This window comes from Daktulosphaira vitifoliae, unplaced genomic scaffold (genome assembly GCF_025091365.1).
Source record: "Daktulosphaira vitifoliae isolate Bord-2020 unplaced genomic scaffold, ASM2509136v1 Scaffold_3, whole genome shotgun sequence".
NCBI classification, from domain to species: domain Eukaryota; kingdom Metazoa; phylum Arthropoda; class Insecta; order Hemiptera; family Phylloxeridae; genus Daktulosphaira; species Daktulosphaira vitifoliae.
Window position 1 is genome coordinate 38,587,440 of NW_026099574.1, and position 24,299 is coordinate 38,611,738.

The following is a 24,299-nucleotide window of genomic DNA, read 5'->3' on the forward strand; positions in this document are numbered from 1 at the left end:
ATACACATATGAAATGCATACCAATTAAATTGGTCTATTATAAAAATATTTCATGTATATTTGTTACGTATATAAATATTACCAAATAAAGTTAATACATTTGTCGAATGTACGTTCAGTGTTTACTGAGAGCGTTTGCCCTGTAAGTAATTCATCTTTTAAGCAAATTCAACAATAAATCACAATATCCAAAAAACTAACATATGGGTAACTATTAATATCAATATCTTAACTTTTTTCTGTTTTAAAAGCAATTATTCATTATTTTTTAGAATTACTATGCCATTACTTTTAAAAATAATGATGTTTTTTAGCCACATTTTAATATATTTTCAAATTCATACTTTTTTTTCAATAACTTTTTAAAAAATGTATGTATTAATACAATATTTATGTGTAAGTGGTATATAAATATCCCTTTTAATAGACATATTTTTACATACTTTTTAAATACCGTATAAAGGGGAAGCTACAGTGTTAGGGCCACCGAATTTTCATTAATGTTATGTGAATTAAATGTACATTGAATAATTTACAAGTATAATATATGAATAATTACTTGTTAAAATAATTAAACTTAGTATTAAATAATTTAATATTGTAAATTTTCCGAAGTAATTATACAAAGTTATACAGTTGTTGCATACAGAGTGATTATTTTAATATCATTTATCTTAATATAATAATTATTTAACTTTTATAATATTTTTTAGTTATTATATTTCTATATTTATCAATTAAAATATTTTTTTGAATTCAGTTTTTATACATTATAAGGGTGTTATTTTTATTTTTTTTACTTTATTTATTTTAATAGAAACATACAAATTTAGCTTCTAAATCATAAAACTTGTAATTGAATACAAACAAGAAAATAAGAGTTTTTGTTGCTTTTGAAATAATTCCTTCTAAAAATTTACATCCAAGTGTTTCTTATGATGGTGATTTTAATCATGTCAGATATCATCTATACGTGTCCCAACTATACCACCTCCACATTGTGCCGTGAGTAATTTTATTATAATCACAATAGTTGAAATCAAGTGTAAAATAATAATATTAATTAATACTTACAAGCAAGTAAGTTTCAAAGTTTAGTTGTTTTTCTAGTGGAGGGGTAAATCTACCCATTACTCTATATTTCAAAAGCTATCAGATATCATCTATACTTGATCCAACCATGCCCACGTCCTCACTGTGATGAATTTTCTTTCATTTATTTTAAAAAGATTTTTAAAATATATGAAAAAAATTCACTTACCATTTAGCATTCAAACAAATATCACAAATCGTATCTAGAGACATTGCCTTTGAAAAAATTTACCTCATTCCCTGTAAATGGAGGAAATCCTCAAAAAAATTACAGTTTTTAAAATCTGTAAATTTCGACATTTTAGCTTTGATGCAAAAAAACGTATCATAGTAAAATTTAAATATTCAATTTTACTATGATGCGTTTTTTTTCATTTTTTTGTATCTATGTCCGTTTTTTAATCACTGTCGGTTTAAATCTATACTGAACCCAACTATGCCACGTTCCTACTGAGCCGCAATCTCATTGTGCTGAATATTTTTTTCTTAGAAATTCCCATAACTTTTTCAAAAACAAATAAATCACAATAATTTTTTTTTTCAAAACACATGACAAAAGAGTATTATTTACAAACTTAAAGTTCTAAGCTGTCAAATTAATTTTAGTGAATTTGTTGTACAAAAAAATGTAGCATATGTTAAATTGTTTTTTAATTTACATTAAGGTAATATCTTAATAATCCTAAGATCCAAAAAGGTTAATTAATTGAAGTATTTTTATTTTATTACAATATTTTACAAATTTATTTTGTTATATTATATATTTATTATTAGATTAAAAGTATTTTTATTAACACTCACAGTATATAATTAAAAATAATTAGTTATTAAAAATAAAACAGTAATTCAAATTATTGTATTTCACAAGTATCTTTCAATCCTGATAATAAAGGAAGTCCTTGCCAAAATGTATATATTTCAGTAAAAGGATTTGGTATTAATTTTGGTTGAGCAGAATCCACATGAAGTAATAATGAACTTTCATTTGACATAAACTCTGGCCATTTTAATCCCTCAGATGTTCCATTGGTAGTAGGATAACTAAATAAATTAAATTTTAACTAATAAAAAGATAGATCTTTTTATAAGACAAATATGATTTTTTTTTGCTAGTCAGTATTTATATCTACATGGTTATCTAGTAAACATAAACTACTCAATTAGACACCAATTAGAAAGTTTTTTTTTTAATTTTGCTAAATGCATTCAATTTATAAATTAACAAACAATGCAGGGACAACTATATAGTTTGACAACTGTTTAAACAGCTTTTTTAATTGAAAAGCATAGTTGATGTAGTGTCAAACTAATTATATAATTGGGAAATTTAGAGTTAAACTAAAAATAAAAATACTTAATACTCAATAATTCCAAATAGATTAAAACAATTAAACCAACTATAATTTATCATTTGATATTTATTTCGTCCATCTCATATGCCTTATAAAAATATAAATTTTTTTTTAAAAATCCATAAGAATATTTTCTTATATTTTATTAAATAAAATTATCTAACTAAGAAAATACTGGTCAATAACAATTTTAAAACCAATACTTCTGAAGTTATTATCTTTAAATATTGAACAGAGTAAGTTAAACTATTTTCTTGATAGACATTTTTCAGTTATACTTTACCTCTCACATGTAATTAAAATATACATATGTTCTGAACAAATGGTTCAAAAGTTGTCATTTTCTTAGATCATTTTTTGATATGAATAATGTTATTGTAAAATGAAGTCAATCTCTTTATGAGGCATAAAGGATCAACTTAAAAAAGAATTTATAATTTATATAATAAGGGATGTATCTAACTAAAATGTACAAAATTATTTTTATGTAAGAAATTGAGTAGTTTATGATAATAAAATGAACCAGTAATTTGATTAAAAGTAAAAATAACATTAGTCTTATGTATATTTAAAAAGAAACATAAACACTAACTCTTTAATGTCTACATTAAAGAGTCATGGGTTCAAACTAAAAATTGAAGTCTCCGAAAATAATTTTGATTGTTTTGCTTGCAATTAATTATTTAAATTTATTTATTTCAACTTTGAAGAAAATATATTAAAATAAGTATTTCAAAGTTTTTTATCTAATAATAATATATCACATTAAAGCTAAGTATGTGAAATTATATACATGAAAAATAATTATACATAAAAAAAAATCATAATAAAATTAATACCACCTTGTTTTGCCAAAACTAATATGTGGAAGATTAAAAAAAAAAAATTAAGTCACAGCATGATTCATACATAATTTTTTAAACATGCAATATCACCAGTACATAGTGACACTAATATAACCTTAAAATTCTTATTAAATAAAATCAATTATACTATAAAACATTTTAATAAAATAAGTTTTTACTCAGTTGAAATGAACTGTGTCCAAATATTAACCATTGTTTTAGAAACTTCTGTATCTTTTTCATTTAATGTAAGTTTAGGTATTTTTATAAATAAATTATACGTTTCTTCGCCATGAGAAGGTCCTATTGGTTTAAGACACGAGTCTGTTGAATTTCTATTCAATGAAAATTCATTTTGATAATCAAATAGATAAAAGTAAACTGGAGAAGTTAATTTGATTGCCATTTCCATTATACATTGTAAATAATAACCATCTTTAATCATCTATAGAAAAAAAAATATTCTGTAGTAATTAGTTTTTCAAAGACAAAAATAATTCAAAGGTGTTATCTATAGCTTTTATTGATCATTAGAAATAAAATTTTTTTAAATTGATATTATTTGTGATCTTTGATTATGAAAATTCAAAAATAATATATCATTTTATTGTAGAATAACAATATTATTTGAAATAAGTACTGATTGTTTGTAAACCTCAGTTATTTAGATTGTAATGTAACAAACTAGATTAAATTGAATCAACTAGATTGGTCCTAAAACTATCTAAAATTTACAAAATTATCCATTTCTTTAAACCATTATATAGACTAAATTATGATTAAAAATAGAAAATAAACAATATTATTGGTCAAACCAATTGAAAATAATGAGGTTGTAATCCCAACATAGATTAATAAACTATCAGAATGATTATTTTATACATTTAATTGTGTTCGTTTAAGGGATTTATACATTCATTAGAATAGTTAATTTCAAAAAAAAATAATTTTGTGGTTTTTTAACCCTAATTAATGACAAAACTATTTACAAAAAAAATATTTAGTATTATTTTGATTAAGTGCAAAAATAAACGAACTTATTTTTGTAAAATTTACTTTAAAAATAGAATATTTTATATGAACTAATAATTGCAATTTTATAGTTTTACAAATTGTAGACTTTGCCACAATTTTGAATATTCAAATTTGGTCTTTATGTTAAATACGAGTAAAATGTATTATATTGATATTTAAAGTAAGGTTACAAAAAGTAAATTGATTTTATTTAAATATTATAATATTAAACATATTATGTTCTCACATAAAATGATAAAATCGATATTTTATATATTATTTTTGAAAAAAGTTGTGAAGATCAACATAAAATTATTTATTAGATTAAGATAAAATAAATATTATTATTTTATTTTTAAGTTAAATTAATTAAAATGTAAAATTTACATTTTGTGTATTTAAATATGATTGATCATCTATAAATCCAGACGGATAGTATCTATTGAATATTTGTTTGCTGACATTTGGTAAATCGTCTTCTGAAGTATAGTTTTTATATGTCAATAATATAGGAACTATATGATTAAAGTCTGTGTAAAGTTCTGGATGTAGTAATTTAGTAGTGTTAAAAATTGCTGAAATGACATTAAATTCATTATCAAGTACATATTATTTAAAAAACAAATTTCATAATGAAAAATTTATTTACATGAAGAATATAAGCAGCCTTCTGCAGAATTCAAACCAATTATGACTGGAACATACGATTCTTGTTTAAAATCAATAAGGGGATTATGACAAATAAAAGCATCAGAATCACATTTTTCTATAACTGGTGGAAATACTACTCTAGGATGATTTTTCCATTTCTGCAAGAAATATTATCATTGAGAAATTTTATATCATATTTACAGTGTAAAAGATATAAGGGACATATCTAAAAACTTTAGATAAATTAGTTTACAAATTTTCTTTTTTTAATAATTTTATACAAATTTGGACTAAATTTTAAATTAAATAATATTCATTTTATTCTATTACATAAAAATGTTTAAAATAATTTGTTGTTTTAGTTTTAAACTTTTTTAGTTTTCAAAATCGTCACTTTATAGAATAGATTTAAATAATATTTTGATAATCAATGACTTATCTTTATTAAGTCATTACATTTTTATAGCTTTTTTGTTTTAATTTAAAAATTTTTTTTGCAATTAACACTAATTTATCTAGTTTTTAGACGTTAATTTTTTTATCCAATGATGCATATTTTTACATTACAACAATAACATTTAAATAGATAATAAAACCCAAAAATTATGCTGATTTCTGAATTAAAATATTTTTAACTAAAATATATTAAAATAATTTATTTTCATTTTACACTTACAAAAAAATTAGAATAAAATTTTGTGATGACACTTGCATTCATTGGTTTTAAACATTTTAGTATATCAAAGGAAGAATTTATTTTACATCCTGCTAAAATTGCCAAATTTTTGGCCCGTTTTCGAGCCAATCCAGGAAATGAAATGGCTCTTCTACATAATGGAGTACCTCCTTGAAGTATTCCTTTATGAAAAAGTCCTTTACTCAATGGAGAGAGTAAATGATATCCAACACTAGCTCCTCCAGAACTCGCACCTGCTATTGTTACCTGTCTGGGGTCACCACCAAACTGTTGTATGTTCTCCTGTACCCAATGCAAAGCCATTACTTGATCTTTCAATCCAAAATTACCACGAATTACGTCATCTTCTGTACTAAGAAATCCTGAAGTATATATTGTCATATTTATTTGTTTTAATTTCATTGAATCTCCGATTTATTTTGATGTAGTTTAAAAAAAGTAAAAAAACAATTACCAAGTATTCCCAGTCTATGATTTGATGTGACTAAAATAATTTCTTTGTCCATAAAATATTCAGGACCGTAAGATGTAAATCCACTATATCCTTTGTGAAATGCTCCAGGATAAATCCAAAACATAACAGGTAATTTTTTTTTTAAATTAGGTGTGTAAACATTAAGGTAAAGACAGTCTTCTTCTCCATCTATTTCATTTGAGTTTGTTAATTGTATACATTTTTTTGGTAATTTTGTTGCATCTAATGTCCCATTCCAAAAATCCAGAGGTTGTGGAGCCTAATTTTAAGCGGAATTCAAACAAAAAATTAATTTAACTTGTCTGTTTCAACTATTAATTGAAGATCACATAATATTCTGAGTAAAAGTTCAAAATTATAATTAGATGCATACTTTTTAAAAATTAAAAAATCTAGAAAACCACATGTAATGTTTAATATGTGGAAGGAATTTTTATTGAAAGATTGTGTAAATTAAAAAATTAAGAAGTACTATTGTTATTGACATGTCTTATAGACAAAAGAAAAGCGTATAAGTCAATTTTACTTTGATATTATACCTAAAAATAATGGTGACTTAAAATAGACAATTAAATTTTTATTTCTTTTTACTATCCTGAAAAATTACTAAAACTGTCATATTGTAAAATAATTAAAGATTTTTAAGTGATGTTATAAGTATAAAATAAAATTCAATTTCATGTTATATTAATACCTTAACTATCTTTATCATTAAAATTATTTTATAGATATAGTAGAACTTTAACTTACCGTTACTCATTTATCAGTCATTAAAGTTTAAGACATTTCCAAATTATAATCAGCGTTGTCATAAATTATAAGTCTAATGTATAATTCATAATTTTATGTTAATTATGATTTGGATATCTCTTCAAAATTTGATGGAAAAATGAGTGACGGTTAATCAATGTTCCACTGTACATTTTTTTCAAATATTGTTTGCATAATCATGAAAATCAAAATGATTTATAATGAAATTACTATTAAAGAAGATTTGTTGTCTTTACTAGGGTGCTCATGGTTATTCAATATTCATACTAATCTTATTTAGTAAATATACAGAATTATCATATATGTATTACAATGAAATAGAAAAAAAAAATTAATATTACTTTAAAACGTAATTCACCAACTGGAGGTTTTGCAAACGGTATACCACTAAATGAATAATACGGCAAGTTTGCCTTTGATTTTTTAATTTCACCTTGCAATAATCCATTTTTTACTTGAACAATAGGTACACAATATCCTGTGATACAAAATGAAACTATAAATATAAGTAAATACATACTTTCCATTAACTAAATATAAAAACATATATCAATTACAATTATTTTATAATACTTAGGTTCCGTATAACGAACAAAGGAATATCCTTGGTTTTCAAGGTAGATTTATCATGTGTTAACACTTACAACACGCTAATATTTTAAAAATTAACTGAAAATATTATACCACTAGGGGCTCTGACTACTCCATGAAGTCTCATATTTTTAAAAGAAACATAAGGAATTATGTACTTATTCTTACTTTTAAATTAATTATAATAACAATTAAAACCTAACTTCGACAATAATCATATTATGCGTAATATTTATTATTGCTAATAAACTACTGTCGTATATTATCGTAACTCAAAACTTAATAAATTAAAGAGAAAGTGAGTGAATAAAAATAAGAGTTACATTCGGATGTGATTTTTAAGGGAATAATATTATAGCATTGATTTGAGGTTTATTTACACAGTACGTGTTTTCTTTATGACATATAAGTATATTGATACTAATATTTTAAATATTGAAACAATTATTAGCTTAATGATGATCAAGTCCTTTTTATTTAATCCCGTTACTATTTTTGGCATTGCAATGTCTGTATCATGATGTTTTATTATTTGCAGTTTTAAATTTTCTAAAGTTTTTTTGTATGTCATCATACTGTGATTTTTCAAAATAATGGTTCTTTGTTATTTAAAAGTAAATAACTCTTTTATTTATTACAAGGGGAATAGCATCTCCTATTTGTAGATTTGACTGTAATAATGATAAAATCAAGTTTCCATATTTTTTGCTTATGTCCAATGCTAAACTTGCTCATTTTAAGGTCGACTGAAATACAATAAGCAATCGAATATTTTTTGTGGGTTTCGAATAAGTCCATTGTATTTTCAATAAATTTGGTGTGTTATTGATTTATAGTTTGTTGACATAAATGATGTGTTGTTATTACATTGGTGTTATTTAATATTATTTGATTATCAAAATCTATGATGCTGTTATTTTGTTCTAAAAAATCATTGTCAAGTAGTCAAAGGCAAGATAAGTTTTCAACTACATATACCATTACATGACAATCTATAGAATTGGTAGAGATAGTAACATAAGTTATTCCTAAAACTTTTAATGGTGTTGCAAGTTAGCTTTTATTCTGCAACAACGTGGTTTGCTACTTGCATAATGACTAGCTATAGTAGCAAGGGTCTCAACTATCTAGGCGAGGTGTCACACCTATCAGATATGATTACCGAACCATATGTGGATTTTAATTTTAAATTGATTAATAGTTTAATTTAAGTTAATATGTAGTTATATGTATAAATGATTATAACACCTCATGGTTTATTAATCACAACTATGATAATTCACGTTGTAAGTGGTTCATATGTAAAACTTACAAACATATAGCTCAATATAATTATAAAAAAATAAACGATACCCGGTCTCCGAAGAGACCCATCAGATGGTCTGGATGCTTCGCCGAAAAGACCTGTTCGTTTATCGTTGGTGGCTCTACTCAGTCATTGAAAAAATAGTGACAAGAAAAAAACAAAAATGTGCAATTTAGCACGGTTAAAAACAGAATAAAGATGAAGAGCCAACGAAAATATAACGGCAATTTTAAATTGATAACGACCAATCTTTTTGGAAGGATCAATATCGATAAACAATTCGATTTTAATTATATTTATTCTCTTTTGTCGCCTTATCTAGCGGTCAGCGTCAAAAATAATGAGTTGTTGACACCTCTGTGTCTTTTTATAATATTTTATACCCCCGAAAATCATCATTGTCTTATTCTTTCATTATTATTGCTTATAAATAAATAAGCATAAAATAATGAAATTATTACAGATGAATAGTATAGATATAATGAGAATTGATCACTTGTAGCTAATTAATTAAATAAAATTAAAACTATATTAAAAATATTATTAATTTAAGAAACTAAAAAATATTAAAAATATTAGACAGAAAAGTCGTGGATACGTATTTCAGAAACAATGTCTCCGAAATTTGGCTTTTGAGTTTAATATTTTTATTATACTGTAGCCTACTGTTATTCCATATTATGATAGGAATATATTACGACAATATCATGACTATTAAAGTGAATTAAAATCAGTCTTAAAAATATAGTAACTTAAATTACTCGTTACTCTACTATAACGAAATGATGCGATTTAATTACTTTTATTTTAAAATAACTCATAAGTAATTTAATTACATTTATAAACTATTAAAAAATAATTATACCTCCAATAGAAATAAATATAGTTTAAAAAATCTGAAAAACACGCTTTTAAAGTAAATTAAACTAAAAAGTTAAAAATAATTTTTAAAATAAGCTTAAAACAATAATGAACGAAAATACTAGTATTACTGTGAAAAAATCGTCGGGCACTCAATATAAAAATACGAAAAATATGAACAAAGCCCCCACGCTTTTTATCACAATAATACAATTTTTTTGTTCATTATTGTTTTAAGCTCATTTTAAAAATTATTTTTAACTTTTTAGTTTGATATTGCTTTAAATACGTGTTTTTCAGTTTTTTTAAACTATATTTATTTTTCACTTTTTATTTTTTATGACATCGTTGTCACAGTCACGGAGTGTTTATTGTCAATTATGACTATCAATAGTAAAATTCTGTATTGTCAGTGTGTTTATAAACTCACAACAATGTGTTTACCATTGATAATAAAGGCTACCTGTATTTGTATTCCCTTACATATTATACATGTATATTAAATCAAAAAAAATTTGTCGAGTTCGGTCTTGCGGCACGTCCGGAGCCGGTGGCGTACATCATCGACGTTGTCACTTTAACAACGGGAAGAAGACTCAACGTATCATTTGGGGGGCGGGTCATCATCGGCTGTGCGGCACTTGCTGGACTTTGCACCGTGGCGTATGGCACGCGGTATTAGTCAGTCAAAGAAAAATACTTATAGTAGGACGACGGCTGATAAAGGTGGCACGAGTGACGGGGCCGTGTCTCAGTAAAAATTTGTTTATATATATATGTAATAGATTACATGCACGCGTGTACGGGTACGAAAACCAAAAATACAAAATTACACAGGATTAGTATTGCTTACGTGTGGTGAGCATGGTGGGGTGAATGTGTTACGCGTCTAGTCTCAAGGTCAAAGATGACGGGTACACGAGAATAATAACACGTGCCGCTTGGAAAGTTACAAACACACATCACACATCATACAACACACTTACATGTGAAACTAATATAAGCGTGTTAAAAAAAAAACCCAGCACAGGGGGGTCGCGGCACAGTGGTGACGTGGCATAGTTGGGTCAAGTATAATGATATCTGACAGTGATTAAAGTCAATATCGTAAAAAACGTTTCGATGCAATTCTTTAGATAGTGTTTAATTTTAAAAAATTGGTGGATTATTCCAAAATCTACATTATCTTCTATTTCCTTATTTATATCCTGATTAAGATAAAGTAAATCGAATGAAAAAGGGATATAAATATTATTTCTTATAAATTTAATAATAATAATCTAATAAGTTAAAAATATAAAATCGAAAATTTTCACACAAATATAAGGGTGATTTTTATATCATAACCCACTCAATTACTCGCAGAATAATAATAATTTAAACATTTTTTTTTATTATTATCTTTAGTTACACATTATTCTTGAATTATTAACTTTGTAATACTTTTTAAGTTCATCCCTTATGCCTGGTAAGGGTGTCAACTCTGTTATTTTAAATGGTAACACATATTTTTAATTTATTTTAATAAAATGTTTGAGTTTTTAATTTAATAGTAAATGGCATTTGAACTTTTAATATAACTTAATTCGTTTATTAGATATAATCATTTAAAGTTTCAAATTTTTGAGTTAATATACAGGTATAATACACAAGGGATTACAAATATAGGTAGCTAATTGATTTTTTATGACATCGATATTAGCAGGTACACAGCATTGTTATTATCAATGATAGTAAGGTACATTGTTGTGAGTTTATAAATACACTAACTGACACTACAAAAAGTATATCTATTGATAGTTATAATTGATAATAAACAATCCGTGACTGTGACAGCAATGTCATAAAAAACCAATTAGCTACCTATATTTGTAATCCCTTGTATATTATACCTGTATATTAACTCAAAAATTTGAAACTTTAAATGATTATATCTAATAAACAAATGCCATTTACTATTAAATTAAATAAAAATAAATTAAAAACTCAAACATTTTATTAAGTTCAAAATATGTGTTCCCATTTGAAAAAAACAAAGTTGACACCCTTACCAGGCATAAGGGATGAACTTAAAAAGTATTATGTAGTTAAAAATTCAAGAATAATGTGTAACTTAAGATAATAAAAAAAAATAATGTTTAAATTATTATTATTCTGCAAGTAATTGAGTGGGTTATGATAAAAAAAATGTATATATATATACAGAATGATCGAAATCTGGTAAAACACTTATTTTCTCAGAAACTATTGATTATTTAAATTTTTTGTATAAAGAAAAAATATTAAATTTATCAAAGTCTACAATGCAATATGAAGTTAAATAAATTTTTTTTTATCCCTTCAGGGATAAAAATGTTTATTTATAATTTTTTTAAATTGGAACCACTATTTTTGATTTGATAATATGATAGAAAAAAATAATTTCTTTTATTCGAACAACCGCTTACGTTTTATAATTGTTTAAAGATTTTGACTTTCAGAAAAAATATTGTTATTTATTACGTTTCATAATATCGATGGCAGTGTAACCGTCATTTTTGTTAAATCCTTTAGTCTTACCAAACCATAGACTTAGCTATTAATAATAAACCGAAAACCCGGTTTGAATCTATTATTGTTATCACTCATTTAGTGCGTAGTAAATTTTTATAGCTAATTTACCTATCATAACTTGATCAATAAAATTTGGTTTATGCAACAGCAAATAAAAATAATGACTTCTGTATTTAATACTGTAAAATGACAATAGAAATTTGGCCTAAATTAGAACAAAATTGTTTGTAATTTTTTTCTATCATATTATAAAGTTAAAAATAAGGGTTCCCATTTAAGAAAATTATAAATAAGGTTTTTATCCTTGAAGGGACATAAAAAAAAATGTTTTGACTACATATTATTGTAGAGTTTTTTGAACTTGATATTTATTCTCTATAATAAAATTTAAAATTCTCAATATTTTCTGAGAAAATGAGTGTCTTACCAGTTATCAATCACTCTGTATACAAGTAAAGCGACTTAAGTACGTAAAAGTATCATGCATGAGGTATAGCTGTGTTTTATGGGCGGGGGGAACATTATACCTAAGGTATAAACGGCGGCAGCGGCGGTAGGAATATATAAATATATATATATGTAAGGCGCATTACACGCGGGCGGTATCGGTCAGTAAAAATAAAAATTTGTTATATATACATAATTGATGACAGGCACGCGTGTACGGGTACGAAAACCAAAAATATAAAATTACACAGGATTAGTATTGCTTACGTGTGGTGAGCATGGTGGGGTGAATGTGTTACGACGACTAATCTCAAGGTCATAGATGACGGGTACAGGAGAATAATAACACGTGCCGCTTGGAAAGTTACAAATACACATCACACATCACACATCACACATCACACATCACACAACACAACACAGATACATGTGAAACTAATATAGGCGTGTTAAAAATAGGTATAGGTAACTATTTTCACAGTGAAGACAAAATAATGTCCGAATTTTTTTTTCCATAATAAAGCATATTATATTAGCTTTAATTTAAGATATATATATATATAAAAGTATCAGACTTTTCGGAACACTTTCAAAAGTTCAGTTGAAAAGGTTAATTTTTTGTGAAAAAGTTGTCATTTTAAATCCCCTCTTGTGGGCAGGTAAAAGGTCAGATTTATAAAAAAAATATACCAAATGGTAGGTAAGTACATCATGCATCTACAAAAAAAAATTATATTGATCCATTCATTTTTCAAAAAATTATAGCATTATAAAGTTAAAAATATAAAAAAGAATTTTTTTACAAAAATTGTATTTTTTTTATTAACTTTAATGTCTGTTTTCACCGTGAAGATAATATAAAGTCCGAATTTTTTTTTTTACATAATAAAGCATAAAACTTTAGCTTTAATTTAAGATTTATATAAAAGTGTCAGACTTTCTGGAACACTTTCAAAAGTTAAGTTGAAAAAGTTCAACTTTCTATATGCATTTTTAAGAATTGAACCTGTATTAAGAGAAATGGTCCGATTTAAAAAAAAAGTATGTCAAATAAAAGATGTATATAAATAATACTTCTTATGAAAAATTTGTATTGATCCATATATTTTTCAAAAAGTTATACCATTATAAAGTTAAAAATGTAAAATATGAAATCGAGAATTTTCATACAAAAATATCATTTGGTAGCCATTTTTACAGTGAAGACAATCTAAAGTCCAACATTTTTTTTTCCTTAATAAAGTATATTATATTAGCTTTAATTTAAGATATATATAAAAATGTTAGACTTTTCGGAACACTTTCAAAAGTTAAGTTAAAAAGTTAATTTTTTGTGAAAAAGTTGTCATTTTAAATCCCCAATGTAGGCAGGTTAAATGTCAGATTTACAAAAAAAATATACTAAAAGATAGGTAAAGACATTATGCATCTATAAAAAAAATATTTATATTAATTTGATTAATTTTGAAAAAGTTATGGTAGTTTTAAATAAAAAAAAATGAAAAAATGTTGAAAATTAGCGATATTAAAATTTGTAATTTTTTTGAAGATTTAAAAAAAAAAAAATCATAGTAAAACCAATACCTTCTCAGCTTCGCATCAAAGCTAAAAGTGTATAAAAAAATAATAACTCATGTGTATAATACTAAATATAGTCCTTAAATTATTCTAGTTCATTATTTTAATCATGTTTGACATTTTTATACTTATACAAAGAAAAGAGTACGGATATCTCCAGTTATTACTTTAAATTCATAATAATTTCTAAAATAGTGGTCTAAAAACCTATTAAATAGGTTTATTTATAAATTTTATAAATTGAAATATATTAATATTTTTTTTAAGGAAATTTCTAAACATGTTAAAATGATAAATCCACCTTGAGATGACTACTTCAATATTTTATAAAAAAATTGGGTCGTTCAAATGTCTTAGCTTAAATGTGAAGCTGAGAAGGTATTAGTTTTACTATGTGTTTTTTTTTTTTGTGTCTGTTACCACTTTTTCTCAGCTCTCATTGAACGGATTTCTTTCAACAATACGTTAAAAAATCACAAATCGTATCTAGAGACATTGCCTTTGAAAAAATTTACTTCGTTTCCTGTAAATGGAGGAAATCCTCAAAAAAATTACAAATTTAAAAATCGCTAATTTTCGAAATTTTTTCAATTTTTTTTACTTAAAATTACCATAACTTTTTTAAAAATAACCAAATCAATATAATTTTTTTTAAATAGATGCATGATATCATTACCTTTTATTTGGTATATATTTTTTATATATCTGACACTTAACCTGCCCACAGGGGGGATTTAAAATGACAACATTTTCACAAAAAATTAACTTTTTCGACTTAACTTTTGAAAGTGTTCCGAAATATCTGACACTTTTATATATATCTAAAATTAAAGCTAATGTAATATAATTTATTATAAAAAAATTTCGGACTTTATTTTGTCTTCACGGTGAAAATGGCTACCGAATGCTATTATTGTGTGAAAATTCTCGATTTTATTTTTTACATTTTTAACTTTATAATGCTATAACTTATTGAAAAGTGTATGGATCAACATTATTTTTTTATGAGAAATAATATTTTTTAATAATCTCTTTTTCATTTGACATACTTTATCTTAATTAGGATATTAATAAGGAACTAGCTTTTGGAATAATCCACCAATTTTTTAAAATTAAACACTATTTAAAGATTTGCATCGAAGCGTTTTTTTTTATAGTGATTTTAATCACTGTCAGATATCATTATACTTGATCCAACTATGCTACGTCACCACTGTGCCGTGACCCCCCTGTACTGGGTTTATTTATTTTTGTTATTATGTATTTTTTTTTTTTTTTAATATAATTGTTTTGTAATCCTGCCCTTCGCTTGCCTACAGAGTTTAAAATGCACTTTATTATTATTAATTTATTTATTATTTAAAAATATCCCTATTAAATAATTGTTATTTATATTTATGATTTCATGTTTTAACCTAATCTCTAACAACTATTATTGGGAAGATATTTCTAAATTCGTTTATATTTTTCAATTTTTTTTCATGAGGAAAAATAAAAATATTGTGCCTGATTACTATTGATCACATAGTTATGAGCTTAAAAGTATTAATTTGTAAGAATTAGCTGTGCAAATAATTAAGATTTACACCATATCTATTAATCAATGATTTCTTTGATTAGTTAAAACATAATGATCGGCCAAATGTCGACCTATAAAAAATACTGCTGTGATATCATATAAATTAATAATTTGAACACCGAAATTAATTTTTTTTACTACTTATTCACGTAATATATAAAACTAACAACCTCTTGAAAAAATGATGATAAAACCTTACCATTGGTCAAATAAAAATATTTTTTTTGATTTGGATTATATAAATTATTTCTGATTTTTAAACGTCTGCCTACGTATGGTTAATTTTATCACTATTATTATTTTTCTTTATAAAAAAAAAAATAATAAAAACCTCTTGTAATACATATAAATATTTACAAATGGGTTAAATATTAACTTGGTACTACATCATAACATGAAGAGTAATTAATTAAATTTTAAAATCACAGTATTTAGTTAATTTAATTTTTTTAGGCATTTTGTTTGTTTCTTATAATGGAAATTAAAAATCAAGTGGCTTTAGTGACTGGCGCTGCATCTGGAATAGGTTATGCTTATACCAAGAGTTTACTTGAAAACAATGTTAAGGTATTATTATATATTAAAAAATATTTTTGAATATTAATTATTTAATATATTAATTATATTATTTATTTAATTTATTAGTTACACACAAACATTTTTTTTCAATTTGATTTAAAAATTAACATTCAGTTTTCCAAAATATTATTTGTATGTGATTTATAGGGTGAAATGGGATAATTATATATGCATCTTTTTAGATAAAAATACAAGTTTTTATTTTGAACTCATATATAATATGATAATTACTATCTAATATATATACTAATATATACATATGTTTACACATATTAGAACCAGAACTTTTCAACCTAAAATAAAGTCTACTAAATATTCTAAGAGAAAAATGTATTTACAATTACACCAATTGTTTACATTTGATGAAGTGTATACAATACATCATACTTAAATAAACATTTTATTTTTTAGTAAAAGTTTTTTTATCATTTTCATTCGTAATTTAACAATGGTTTCCAATTACTTAACTTAAATTATACTTTTCAGTTTTAAATAATCGATGTCAAAAGTTTTATTCATTAACAATCGTAATCTAAAAATATAATTATATTTTTATCAATCTTAATTAATCGATAATTTTTAATTTTATTTGGAGTAATCAATAAAACAAAAATCTTTCAGAATATCTACTAGTATAACTTTTTTTTAATGCAACAAATATTTTCATATACTACAATTATTATGTTTAAAAATAATTACCATTATTTAGGTAGCAATTTGTGATATAAATATTGAGAAATGTTACGCTACCGCAAAAATTTTAGCTCAAAAATATGACAGCAAAAATATTATTGCACTTCATTGCGATGTTACAAAAGATGAATCATTTGAAAGTAATTAAAAATATTTATACAATATAAATCCAATATATCATTGGCAAAGGTGTATTTAAAAATGTATAATGGATGGTACCAAACATTTCTTGTTTAAGAATTTCTATTAATCTCATTGTTAGTAATAACTTGCATGTTTCCTTACTTACTGAACACTCAGTATTTTTTGATCTATCAGTTATTGAATAATTTTTAGCTTTGATAAGAAGCTGAGAAGATATAGGATTTACCATGATATGTTCTCTTTGTGTCTCTCAGTAAAAATGCAAAGCTTTCACTGACCGATTTTGTTGATCTATGCGTCAGTAAAAGCAACTGTATTTTTATTTAACATAACAGCGCCGAAAATTTCAAAAAACTTCTTCAAATTTAGAAATTAAGAAAAATATCAAAATTACGCTACCGTAAAAAATGGTATTTTCAAAAAAAAGTTTCTGTAAATTAAAAAAAAGCTATAAATTTTTTTAACAAACTAATAGTAGAACAATTTTAGTAGAGTATAAATGAAATAATAAACAGCCAAAACAAAATAAATAACATACGAGATGTTTGCTATTTATTTAAATTAAATGAATAATAAGTACAGAAAGGGTTTAGAAAAGACCACCTATGAATGTAAACAATTTTTATTTCAAGAAAATTTTTAAAAATGATCCGAAAAGACTATCCTATTTTAACAAATACCAAATTAAAACTCTTGAAACATACTACAATATAAAAAAAAACATTCTACAGAGTGATCCATTTAACATTGACCAGCAAATATCTCAAAAACTATTTATTATTTTAATAATTTTTTTTTTTAATTATTTTAGTTACATAAAACGTTAAATGTACGATAAATGTAGAGTTTTATGTAACTAAAATAATTAAAAAAAAAAATTATTAAAATAATAAATAGTTTTTGAGATATTTGCTGGTCAATGTTAAATGGATCACCCTGTACAATTATACAAATTGACATCAAAGCCTTTTTTGTGATAGCGATGCTAATGGTATCAAATATCATTTACACTTGTCTTAATTATGTCGCGACCCCACTCAATTTGTTTTTTTTAATTTATTCTTTTACCTTATAAGATTGTCAACTATATTTTATAAACCAGTTAAATATATATGTTACCATTTAAAAAATAAAAATGACATCTTTATAAAGTATAAGGGATGATTTAAAAAGGAATTAATAACTGATAGATGAAGAGATATATGAAACTAAAAAATACCAAAAATAATTTTCTGGACATAATTGAATAATAGTCACTTTTTAAGAACTAATAACACATTTTTTATCAAACAAATATTAAAAAAAAATTTTAATTGTATTTATGTTTATAATTTAGTTTTAAAATATACATATATATAAATTAATAAAAAAAAATTGTTTTTTTGTCTTTTTTGATAAAAATAGAAAAAATGGATTTCACTCTCTTTTTAAAAATAACTATTCAATTATTATGGAGAAATCAAGTGGTTAGCATTAAAAGAATAACATTTTATGTACTTGAAACACGTATTGAGAAGTTTATTTTTTCAATACAACAAAATGTTGAGAAGCAACGAAATAATCATAACGAGCATAAATAAAACATAATTAACAAATAAAATTTAAAATTAAAAAAATTAGTATTTTTTTGTTTTGAATCCTTTTTTAATAACTAAAAACAAGCATATAATAATTAACGTAGGAAATATTAGTGAAATTTTTCTAATTTAACGTAATTTTTTATTAATAAGTAATAAAGTTTCTGAGGCAATCCTATGGGCGTAGAATTTCTTCACAAGACTACTATATGAACCAACAGTTCAAAAACACATGTTATTATCGGTAACTAAAACATGTGAACATTTTTTTAAATTTATATTAATTATTAACGCATTATACATTACTAAATTGCATGACACAAATATTAGCATGGCTCAGTCAATTTACATGCCCCTGTGTCTCCCTTCTAATTATGCCACAGCAACTATCAAATCAATAAATATTCTAGGATCTTAAATTTTGACGTTCAGCTTCAAATGATATATTACACTGACTTTCCTTTACTTATTCATTAATACTTTAATACTTGTGTTTATTATTTCAATTAGATGCATTTAAAAAATGCATAGACCAATTCAAGCGTTTAGATATTGTTATAAATAATGCCGGAGTATTCGATGAATCAATGGAAAACTGGATATTAACAATGAATATCAATTATGTAATGCAGACACTTACAAACTAAAAAAAAAGACTGTATTAATATATAAATTTGCAATACAGGGAGGTGTAGTTAGAGGAACTATGCTAGCAATTAAATATATGAGTACTTATTATGGTGGTAATGGCGGTACTGTTGTACAGACATCATCTATTGCTGGCCTGATGGAAAAGTACCACATGGCACCTATGTACAGATCAACAAAAAGAGCTATTATAGATTATTCTCGAGCTGTTGGCGTAAGATTAAAAAAACATTTATGATTTAAAATTAAATAAATATTAATTTACACATTATTTCTCCAAAAGGACCCAAGATCTTTTAAATATTTAAATATAAGAGTTATGACAATATGTCCTGGTATTACGGATACACCATTAATGAATGAAGATCGTAGTAATTTATATTTAATTAAGGAACATTATACTCATTACAAGGAAAACACTATAAAACTTCCAAGACAAACGTAAGCAATGTGAAATTTTATCTTGTAGAAAAATTGAACTTCTAAGTTTAATTTCCATTAAAATTAATTTTAACATAACCTATTCATTTGTTCTTAACCTTAATTTTGATAAATTATAATATTTTATAATTTTGGCTATCAACATTAGCTTTACCCATTAATATTTCTCAAAAAATTCGATCTCATTTCCTTTACATTATCATATAAAATTGTGACAAAAGGTATTTTTAGCTTTATTTTTTATTTAATAGTACAAAAAAATGTATCACACTCTAGATTTAATATTTTAATTATTTCAGTCCAGATAAATTAGGAAAAGGTTTGATTGAAATATTGAAACATGGAAAAACTGGAGATTGTTGGATAGTAGAAAATAATGAAGAACCACGACTAGCAAATATACCTGATATACCTTATTAAATGTTAGCATATATTTAAAACTATTTTATTTGTAAGTATTTTTTAGGTAAAATAGAATTATAATTAAAAAATATATATCTAATATCAATACCTAATGAAACAATTTTGGAGTTAAAAATAATTTTATTTTGAAGACTTAATAATGATTAATACCATAATACAGCGCAACGGTAGTGATGTAAATCTAAATTTAAAAAAATGAGAATAATATTGTACACAAACAGAATTTGGCTATTGAATACGTGTACATTTAAACACTTTTTTTAGCCGAGCCTACAGGTTTAATAAATCAACAGATAATTAAGTTTGTAGTACATAAATTCTATCAATAAATCGGGCATAAAATGCAGATTATACTCGTATTTTTTTTATTTTTAAAACATTGGTTCGATAATAACAAATATATAAGTAAAAACGTTCAATAAGAGTATAATGGAGGGGGCTCTCTCGTGACAGTAGATATCACAAGTAGGGGGGTTTAATATACATGTGGGATACATAAGAAGGGGGGCTATGAAAAGATGAATAGTTTATTAGAAATTACTTAATAAATTGTAATTAATAAGTTATTATAAGTTAAAAACATTTAAGTGGTGAAGGAATGGGTTAGTTTACGGGGATATGTGATCTGTGATTTGCTGACCCCCTATGAAAATATGCGATTTTTCCGCATAAATGAGCGTGAAATCGTAAATAAAGTCACAGTGTCATCAAGAACCATCAGCTCTAAGAAGAAGACTCTACTCTATAAACAATATGGCTGCCGAACCTGTAAGAAAACAGCGCTACATTTATATCGCACCAACACCGCCAGCCGAGATCATTCACTCTAGTAGTTACACTATTATTGCGTTCAGCGAAAGAAAATTTTTGCAAGTGGGCATGAATCCAAAGGAGAACTTCAATGTTACGGTATGCATTATTACTCCTCCACGATATATTACCAGTGCTCGAATTGGGGGGGTGCGCATGGGGACGTAGCTCCTCTACTTTATTTTAAATTTTTTTGCGCACCCTAACTACTTTTTTTTATTGGGACGGGAGGACGATGGACAATACCACCTCTTTTTTTTTTTTTTTAAATATTAGTATGATAATGAAATATGATTAAAAAAAATATGAAATATGAAAAAAAAAAAAAAAGGTCTTCAAAATGCTAGGGACGCAGTTTTCAAATTGTTAAGTTGAGCTCCCCTACTTATTTTTGGCCAATTCGAGCACTGTATATTACTATGTCAGCAGACTATTTAAATATTATTTACGGCATGATGGATGAAATAACATTATTTCTACAATCACCTCCGGTAAAAGGAGAGAACATTGTGTGATACCAAAATGTCGATTTTAATATAACTAAAGTATTGTATCATGTTACCTTGCATTTAATATTAGAATCCAGGATGGTTGATGGGTGTCGATAATAATAATTACAAGGTTAATAATAAATGTTTACATAAACATGTAAAAAATTTAATTTAAATTATACGGACAGTTCCGTCAAAAGGTGTAAACAGGGTATTTGTAAATGCTACGTCACGAGTAGTAGGATGATATTCAGTAGGACCTAAAAATAGCGAAATCGAAAACTAAAATTTCCTATCTCCAAAATTGGGGGTTTTCTGGTTTCCCCACTTTAAATTTTATTTTAATAAAAAATAAACATCACAACGGATTTCACACGAAATTCTCATACAAATTGAGTGGTCACTCGATATTTTGTAACTTTCGTGCCCTCCCCTGAACTTGGGTTCAAAGTTGGAAAAAAATTTCACTTTAGTGTGACCCATCAATTTGTATTGAAATTTTACTGGGAGTTCTGTGATGCAGTTTATTTTTAGTTTAAACGATTACATAACGAGAAAAACTGGAAAAACCCACAGATAATGTGATATTTTTTTAAATTCACGAGTTTATTTTGTCTTTTATTATTTATTCAAACCGATTATAATTTTTATCATTAAAACTGTTATAAAATTATCATTTTTTTTCTTTTTAGATCGCTCCCAATTTGCTGATACATGTCGAAACCAAAAATAGTCGTACTGTGTTTTAGTATTTTAATAGCGGGACGATAAACTAGTGGTATTTTTTTTCTCGATGTACCGTCTTTTAAATAAAAAAAAAAAAGAAATACTGTTTATAAGATTAGTTTACTTAAATTTTTATAACAAAAAGCTTGAAATATATGGTCGTTTTGTGAATGAAAAAGTGTTTATTCTGAAAACCTGATATTTTCTATGATGGACTCGGTTGAGGCTTGGCTAGCTTATCATGATGGAGACAAAGGGTATGCACCGAAAAAACACGGGGATTTAATAAAATTTGGTGATAAAATTGTTCAGTTTAATTATTAAAACAGCTCAGCTGATCATAGAAAATAATAAATATCAATTGACCCCCGGTCTAATACAGTTAATATTTTCAAAACGGCCTAACGCATACGATAAAAATGACTTGGATGTCTATAGAGACATTCTAGTTCATACTTCTGTGCACTTAACAACGAATAAATTAAAAATTAAGAAAACAAATGGCTACAAGTATAAAGAAGTTATAAGTAAAATGTTTGTTGAGGGCAGAGGTCTTGAGTTGTCATTGAATACATCGAATAACTATAAATATTGGAATAACGCAGACGAGCTCTGCGACCGTCTTAGATTACTATTGGCTTCGCAGGCAGCAGGCAATAATGCACATGGTAATGAAATTATATCAATTTATGAAGAATTATACGAGGCGGGCATAATTNCTTATGAAGAATTATAGGAGGCTGGCATAATTAAAAAAACGGTAGCACAAAGGGGTCGAGGCACTGTGTAGATAAGGCATAGATGGGACAAGTATAGATGATATTTGACAGTGATTAAAATCACTATCATAAGAAACGCTTCGATGCAAATCTGTAGATAGTGTTTCATTTAGAGAAATTGGTGGATTATTCCAAAAGCAACATCAACTCTTATTTCTTTGATTATATCCTAATTAGTAATTATTTGATTTTAAAATATAATATATGAATAAATACTAATTATAATTATTAAATTTAGTATGAAAATAAAAAAGTAAAAAAAATTTAATAAGTTTAATTTCTCATGTCTTATGACCTTTATTCTATGTCAATTAAATTATATAATATTCATGTAAGTCAATATATTCTCCTAATAAGATATTTGAAAATAAAATAAAATACAAAACCTAGAATTTTAATAGAAAAATAGCATATTTTTGAATACGGTAGCCATTTGCGCATAGAAGATAGGTCGTCGGGACAAATTTTTTTTTTTCATTTTATAATACATAAAATAAGCTTTAATTTGATATATGTTAATTTGATATATATAAATTTTTCTTTTTATATTAATTACTATACATTTAATATAGTTATGTTTATGATTTACCTGTCAATTGATCATGGTCTGCTACTTTATGATTATTCTCTGTAAAACTACCTTTACACAAGTCATAGCAGGTTTTCTTTTTACACTCAGAGAAAAACCTCGATCTATATAATAAATTCATTGTTCAATTTGATAAATATATCATTACTATTGAATCAATGATATATTTATCAATATGATATTTTTTTTTCTTGTCTTGAACAATAATTATTTATAAGAATAGTTATTTTGTTCGTATTAATAAAACATTATCATAAACCCTTGATAAAATTTCTCTTTCAATTTTGATTGAGGTTTTTCTTTGGGTGTATGTTCTTCAGTTTCTTCATGTGTCATACAAATATCAACATTCGTCTTGAGTAACTCTTCAATTTTCAACGACACTTCAGTTTCATCATCCATGAAACGATTGACTACTTCCCCAGGCTCACTGCTTTTATTTCCTCTATATATTTTAGGCGTAGTTTGAATATTAAACTGTTGCAATAATTCTGTGGGTACACTATCGGCCGCTTTTACTATGTATCTATAGCTCATTGCAACATGTTCATGAAAAAAATGTGTGTTGCCTTTCGTTTCATTGTTAA

At 25.1% G+C, this 24,299-nt stretch overlaps 2 protein-coding genes across 6 annotated transcripts; one reads left to right on the plus strand and one right to left on the minus strand.

Annotated features, from left to right (window-relative positions):
* Positions 1–42: 42 nt before the first annotated feature.
* Positions 43–22,451, plus strand: LOC126900245 (15-hydroxyprostaglandin dehydrogenase [NAD(+)]-like). Of its 2 annotated transcripts, XM_050675825.1 has the most exons (8): positions 43–207; positions 16,266–16,379; positions 17,101–17,224; positions 19,316–19,428; positions 19,491–19,667; positions 19,737–19,894; positions 20,194–20,345; positions 22,311–22,451. In XM_050675825.1, the coding sequence occupies exons 2-7, from the start codon at positions 16,287–16,289 to the stop codon at positions 20,312–20,314; spliced, it is 786 nt and encodes a 261-aa protein (XP_050531782.1). In that variant the 5' UTR covers positions 43–207; positions 16,266–16,286; the 3' UTR covers positions 20,315–20,345; positions 22,311–22,451. The 2 variants fall into 2 exon arrangements, with proteins under 2 accessions (XP_050531782.1, XP_050531781.1); XM_050675824.1 differs by lacking the exon at positions 22,311–22,451 and having other exon boundaries at positions 20,194–20,663.
* Positions 1,837–23,848, minus strand: LOC126900229 (esterase FE4-like). Of its 4 annotated transcripts, none has more exons than XM_050675776.1 (8): positions 23,713–23,848; positions 7,239–7,375; positions 6,106–6,385; positions 5,631–6,013; positions 4,953–5,112; positions 4,691–4,878; positions 3,469–3,734; positions 1,837–2,133 (listed from the first exon to the last, which is right to left on the minus strand). In XM_050675776.1, exons 1-8 carry the CDS (start codon positions 23,831–23,833, stop codon positions 1,944–1,946), a joined length of 1,725 nt encoding a protein of 574 aa, XP_050531733.1. In that variant the 5' UTR covers positions 23,834–23,848; the 3' UTR covers positions 1,837–1,943. The 4 variants fall into 4 exon arrangements, with proteins under 4 accessions (XP_050531733.1, XP_050531736.1, XP_050531737.1 ...); XM_050675779.1 differs by lacking the exon at positions 23,713–23,848 and adding an exon at positions 12,923–12,950 and having other exon boundaries at positions 1,839–2,133; XM_050675780.1 differs by lacking the exon at positions 23,713–23,848 and adding an exon at positions 10,509–10,562 and having other exon boundaries at positions 1,839–2,133.
* Positions 23,849–24,299: the final 451 nt, after the last annotated feature.